We start from the raw sequence: 6,289 nt of genomic DNA, 5'->3' as shown, positions 1-6,289 counted from the left end.
GGGTGATGAATTTTGCTGCTTTCTCCCTTCCTGGAGTAGTGTTTTGTGACAGTTGCCTTCTTAAACTCCCCGTGGGCTCATCCTCAGCGAGTTACTGAGCAGTAGCTTTGAAATCTCTTTGGAAATCATTGCACTTCTGTTACTTGTCCCGAGATCAGATGATTTTGTAGATTTTTCAAAGTGGACGTATGAGCAAGAATCTGATTTCTTGGTAACTCCAAATTAAATTGCTCCAATCAAAGTGGCTCCAGCAATGCTTCTTACAGCCAGGATTTTGAAAGCTGGGTTTGAAGTGTGTTGCAGTCAGCTCCGTTTACTCACAGCTCATTGGAAGTGCTGTTCATTATTAATTCAAACATAAGCCTAAATTTTTCATCTTGCTTGTAAAAAAGTCCCAAACAACCCAAAACAAACCTGTATTTTTTAGGAAACGTACTTGGCTACTGCTGTTAGAAGTAACTAACAGGGAGATGTGAAGGTGTGTGTGGCGTCGGTATTTTTAACCTTGCTTGCTTTGTTTGATGTTTTATTTTTTGTGGTATCCTCTACCTGCTGGCAGTTGGGACTGAAAAACAGGAGAAATTTTCAGACAGCAAAGGGAGGTGGTAAGAACATCTCCACCCACAGAAAATCAGGGTTCAGATGCAGTGTAATACCTGCGTCAGATCTTTTAAACTTTGAGTTGGCCATGTCATCTCCCTCTCTCCTCTCTATGTCAGTCTCTCTATTTGCCCTCCTGCAAAACAGAAAGGACTTATAATTTGTTTAGAGGAAATTCTTTTTCTCGCTCTGTGGAACATTAATCTTGCATTAGGGGCTTTTCAGTGCAGAGTCAATTCAAAAATGGCATTGAAACTGAGAATTCTTGCAAATCACGAGCGTAGGGAAAAATCGGTGTTTTCTTCTTACTCTGAGAGTGGTGTAAAGCTGGGTGTTAAATGCACTGCCATTATTTTATGCCTTTTTGGATGCTTGAACACCTCTGCTAGTTAAAGCTGCCCAAGTGACAGTGCTTGGCACACTCTTCCTTGGTCACCACAACCGCACTTATTACGGGGAAAGCTGAGAGGTGGCTTCATTTTTTGAAACTTATTGGGATATGTGTCCTGTGCTGTGATATAGATCTCTTTTTTTCCTGTTTTTCGCTGTGTTTGCATCAGAGATCTTACCTCTCTCTTTTCAGTTGTAACAGGAAAATATTCCAGTGAAGACATTAATTATGTTTATTTTCACGTACTGCAGTAACTGTGGTTCTCGTTGTTACTCTTTGGTGTAAGTTCAGGCAGAAATGCTTTCAAGGTTTTTTTTCTGCCTTTCCAGGATAAACCTGATGGTGAACAAAGGAGGTTTTTACCATTTTCTTAACACTGTCGTTGTCTGACGTCAGCACTTCACTAATTATGTTTCCTGACTTTAGTCAATCAGTGCTTTTCCCCTGTATTTTGTTTGTAAACAGATGGAAACTAAACTGTTGTGCATGATTAAATCAGCTTCCTTTTATACAGCCTAATTTGTAGCATAGTAGTTGTGCATCCTAGCTGTTTAAAGTGACTGATTTGTGTTTTTGAAATGTTTTATACTAGTTTCAGTTGTTCTTTTTCAATCGATTTTGATTCAGTTCAGCCACCTTGTACCCCAATATAGTTGATGCTTGTAAAAGTCAGAATTTTTGGTGTTTAATTCTGCTTTGCTTAACGTATTGTGCATTTTATGGAGCTTTCACATGTTTCTCATGTCTCATAGTGACGCAGAGCATCTTGGATGATGGTGGTGCCTGGCAGCGCCCCGGTCATACAACAGGACCATGCTCTGGAGCCCGCCCTAGGACGAGACCCCCCGGAGAGCTCTGCCATGGGCCCTGAGACGGAGCCAGCGTCCCAGGAGGTGGGCACGGAGCTGGAGGAGGTGCAGAAGCTGCAGGAGCTGATGCGGAGGCTGGAGGTGGAGAGTCAGAGACGCAAGAATAGCAGGGGCCTGCCTGGGACAAGCGAGATTCGCACCGGGGTGGATAACCACAACCCTGCTCTTAACGGGATGGAAATTCATAACAGCATCAATGCCATCACGGAGAAGCAGGAATTGCAAATAATGGCAGATCTACACAGCCAGTTAAGCAAAATAAGGAAGGAGGAAGGAGAGAACAACTGCTTGAGAAAAGACATTGATGCCCAAATGCAGTATAGCTGCAACAGCGCTGGTGAGGAGTTGTCCACCACTGTGCACAAGGCGGGAATGAAGACGGATGATAATGTATGGTGTCCTGCACGTGTGGATACAAGTGACAGCATGGAGCTCACGGGCAACTTGGTCATTGCAGGTGTCGATTCCTCGGTTAAAATGAATGAACAAAATCCCAGTGAGAAATGCAGAGATCCAATAAGTCTTTCGAACAACGCGGATCTGGATGAAGTGAAGGTGTTAGAACTTGAAAATTGCTATGAGGAAGAAGATAGCTGGTACGTATTTCCAGGTTGTAGTTGTGTATGGAAATTACATGGTTGGGAGTTTGTGTTTAGGGATGCAACAATTTTTAAGGCTATAAAGTGATTTCTATAGTGCTTTGATTTTTAGCAGCAAGAACGCAGTTCTTATTATCTTATTTTTAATGCCGCTGTGCTGGAGCATTATTTTTTTCAAAAAAAATCAGTTAAGTTTCAGGCTTGGCTTTTCACCTTTCCTCCTGATGCTGCTGTAGCAAACACAGAAAACTTTCTTTCCCTGTTAGTTCATTTATGTATCATGCACACAGACGAATGAATAATGGAGTTTTTAAACTTTGTACATACCTGTCAAGTGATGCATTTAAGTAAGAATTTTGTAAAATACTGAGACCTTAGACCGTCTGGAATCTGTGGCTTTTGCTGGTATCTAGGAAGACGTATAATTTCCATTTCCTGAATGCTGTTTCTCTGCAGTTAACCTGTTTCTTTTGTTTAGAGACATGAACCGAAACAGATCTGTGATGTAATCCTGAGCTGACCTTGCTCTGTGGGACTCTCAACTCCACAGCAGCCTTGTTTAGAGCTTTTTTTATAAATCAGAGATTAATTTTCCTTGCCCTTCCAAAGCTAGTTAAAGTCTGGGGCTATTTCCAGCTCATACAATAGCTGTGACTTGAGATTTTTAGCTAGAGTTCTTCATTTTATGATTTTGTAGGGTAGCCTCAGGGACCTGCAAATTGTGTTTCAAAACTGTGTAGCTAAAGACTAATCTGGCAGCGAAGGCAACATCGCAGAGCAGTTGCTGAATACAAACCAAATCTGAGACTCTAAAAGTTCATTGTCCTTGTGAAAGTAAACTGTGGAGCTCACTAACATAATGACATCAGCTCAAATCTAAAGTCAAGGTTATGTTAAAAACATGTTTTGGTTTTTTTTTATTTGCAAGCTTTCTTTTAAAGCCAAATACTGGTTCTGACTTGATCACTGAAACTCTTCAGCATACCTGAACAGCTGACAGGCTTCATTATTTTCATGTGAGTTTATAGTTTTATATTCCTGTTTATGTAGCCTGTGACAGGAGGTATTCTGCAAACACTCTTGACTTGGTGGAGAGACCAGAGGGAGCCTGGGTTTCCCCCCAGCAGAGGCTCAGTTGTGAACCTTTCCTTGAGCTGGGGGCTGATAAAGTCATTCTGCTTTACCAGGTACCCTTCTCACTGCACCCTGTAAGATCTTCATGGTGTTGATACTTTTGTTTTCTAGTCAAATTTGGTTAATACCGGCTAGCAGCTTAAAAAGAGGCGCCCCAAGGAGCTGAAATAATTAGAGAGTGCTTGTGCGAGTTCTATTACCATAAATTACCTTTGATCGTCTTGCATTGCTCCCGTCTGGTTGGTTTTCCTCTTGTCAAACAAAGCTGGTAAAACAAGAAGCCATTTTTACCGTGGTTTCTTGTTTGTTTGTTGTTTGTTTTAAAAACCCAAACAAACTACCGTTAGGGCTACGTGGATTTAGGATCAACTTTAATAAAGGTGGCTTTGCTGACTGAGAGAAATTTTGTCCTTCCTGGATGGAAGTAATACCTAAATGTGTCAAGCAGTGTATGGTCAAAGGAAATAGCTTACTGAATTGGTATATTTACAGTCCTTTTTTAATATTATACATAAGGAAAAAACCTGTAGCTAATATTGGAAGATACCATGTGAACTTTGACACGATTTTTTGGTAATTTCTGAAAAATTCAGAGTGGCTTTGCTTTTTCCTGTCACTGCCGAATTGGTAAGTTTTAACAGCCCAGTCCTTTTGGTTTGCTGACCTTTTCTTCAATATCATCTAGTAAAGGGGCTGATGTTTTATACCTTAAAGTATAACAAGAACTCATTTTCTAATATTTTAAAGTCTGAAAGTGTTTAAAATAGGGGGAGGGGAGCATGAAGCTTTAGTTCTTCTGTCTTCATGTCATTCCAGTTTTAAGTACAGGTGCAAACTTTAGGGTAGTTTTTGTTGTGGAACTGTGCTTATCCCATGACTTTTAAGTAGTTTGGAAACCTCTACATCCACCATGTGGGTTTTTGCCACGTGAGCTGAAGGTGTAACAGCAAAACCACTTGCCGTGGGACAGCCACGGCAGGAGCATGGGGTGGATGAGGCAATTTGCTACCGTTCTCAGTTTCTGCCCTGGTTTGAAATGTTTGTTGTTACTTTTATCAAACTTTCCGTGCAAGATTTGTGTGGTCCCAGGCTTTGTTTTTAAACACAACCCCTGTGAAACACGAGGTGCTGTGTCCCCTGCTGCAGCTGTAACTCTGCACCCCTTCGGTGTCTGTCCCTTGCTTTCCCAGGCTGCTTTCTCAGATAGCTGCTCAAAATTGTAAATATCCTCGAGCCCCAAGCAAGTGGAAGTTGGCTTTTTGTGCTGGTGAGTTCAGCGTGATGCTTAACTTAAATTTCAGTGCTGGTTACTGGTTTCCAGTTCACTCCCTTACGCTTCAGTTCCTGCGCTGTCTGCAGAGGCTGTGTCCATGCAGAATAAGACATACCTACAATAGTGTTACCTTGTTTGTCTTCCCTCGTGTTTATCATTCCTGGGTACTCCCCATATATAAGAATTAAGTTGTGGTTTTCTGCATGTTTATTGTTCTTCGTGCAGTGATTTGTGTTTAGCGTTTTGTTACACATTCCTGTGCTGCTTGTTTGGTGTTTTGCCAGTTATCTTTCCTGATAAGACTTGGGAGAGAGAGTTTTGATGTGAAATTTTGATGAAATTATTCAAATTCCAACTGCTTCAGAGCTATAAAATGTCCTTATTGGTGTGTCATGGATAAAAGAGAGGAAAATAAATGGCAGAAGTTAAAAGCCTTGAACTTTTTCAATGCATTTTCCACTTTTACTTCATTACAATATTTTCAAAGAAATTACTGTTTAGGAGTTTCCTGGGAATTTGTTTTCTGCATTAGCCCCATGTGCAGTGGCCTTCTATATTAATGTCTTTAAGCATTTAATTCAACATACTACAGGATATCATTGCTGTTGGCTTGTACCGTCAGAGATGGGAACAAATTTTCTGGAGACGTTCCACCAAACGAGGATGTGGCACTGCACAAAATTCAGTTACTCTACCAATATCACATCATGAAAAATAAGGCATCTTGCCCCTCTAATCTGGGGGAGAACTCTGCTTCCCTACTCTGAATTTGTGCATTTCCACAGACCATGTAGGAATTTGCCTGTGATCTTTCCTTGCCAACAAGACTCTGTGTGACTTAAACCCAGGCATTTTCGAGGTCTTAATTTCTCAGACTGGTCATCTTATGAAAACAGATACTGTTAACAATGGCTTGGTTCGCTGTGGTGCATTAAATAACGTATCGGTGACTTACCGAAAGCATTTCCTGATGGCCTAGCAGGCTGGAATATGTCTTATCTGTTGGTAGGTGCAGTTAACCACCACGGCGGTCTCTAATGTCTGTCTGGCTGTGTGCACTCGTGGATGAGCTCCTTCAAAACCCTTAGCGCAGCTCTAGGATAGCATTCCCATCAGTGGCCTTTGTTGCCAGTAATTGCCAGTGCCAGTAGAGTAAAGCTGCAAGGAAAACCCTACCTGCTCAGCTGACACTTGTGTGCAAAATTAAACCTTTCAGGGCAAATTGCTATTGATGGCCGAGGCTTAAAATGATCAAGTTCAAGTGTTGGCATACAGTTCCCTCTGTACAGGGAGGTGTGGGCACGGGGACCTGGCTGCTTAAGCCTTTTTGTATTGGAGCAGAATTGCTCCAGGTGCTCCTTGGTGTACGGGTAGCGGGACCCATCAGTGGTCCCACAAGTTGCCTTTTAATCATCTCAAGATT

General features: G+C 41.7%; 1 protein-coding gene across 1 annotated transcript in view; it reads left to right on the top strand.

The window, feature by feature from the left end:
- Nucleotides 1–1,761: 1,761 nt before the first annotated feature.
- The window catches only part of LOC104540718 (SLAIN motif-containing protein-like), an 18,245-nt gene continuing 13,717 nt past the window's right edge, over nt 1,762–6,289 (top strand). The window contains exon 1 of the mRNA XM_010184584.1: nt 1,762–2,456. Coding sequence (XP_010182886.1) covers nt 1,762–2,456 — 695 coding nt within the window. The remainder of the gene's footprint in view (nt 2,457–6,289) is intronic.

The sequence above is a fragment of the Mesitornis unicolor genome, unplaced genomic scaffold, assembly GCF_000695765.1.
Source record: "Mesitornis unicolor isolate BGI_N332 unplaced genomic scaffold, ASM69576v1 scaffold8635, whole genome shotgun sequence".
Taxonomy (NCBI): domain Eukaryota; kingdom Metazoa; phylum Chordata; class Aves; order Mesitornithiformes; family Mesitornithidae; genus Mesitornis; species Mesitornis unicolor.
Note: the sequence above shows the minus strand (reverse complement) of the source record. Positions and strands in the feature narration are given on the sequence as shown.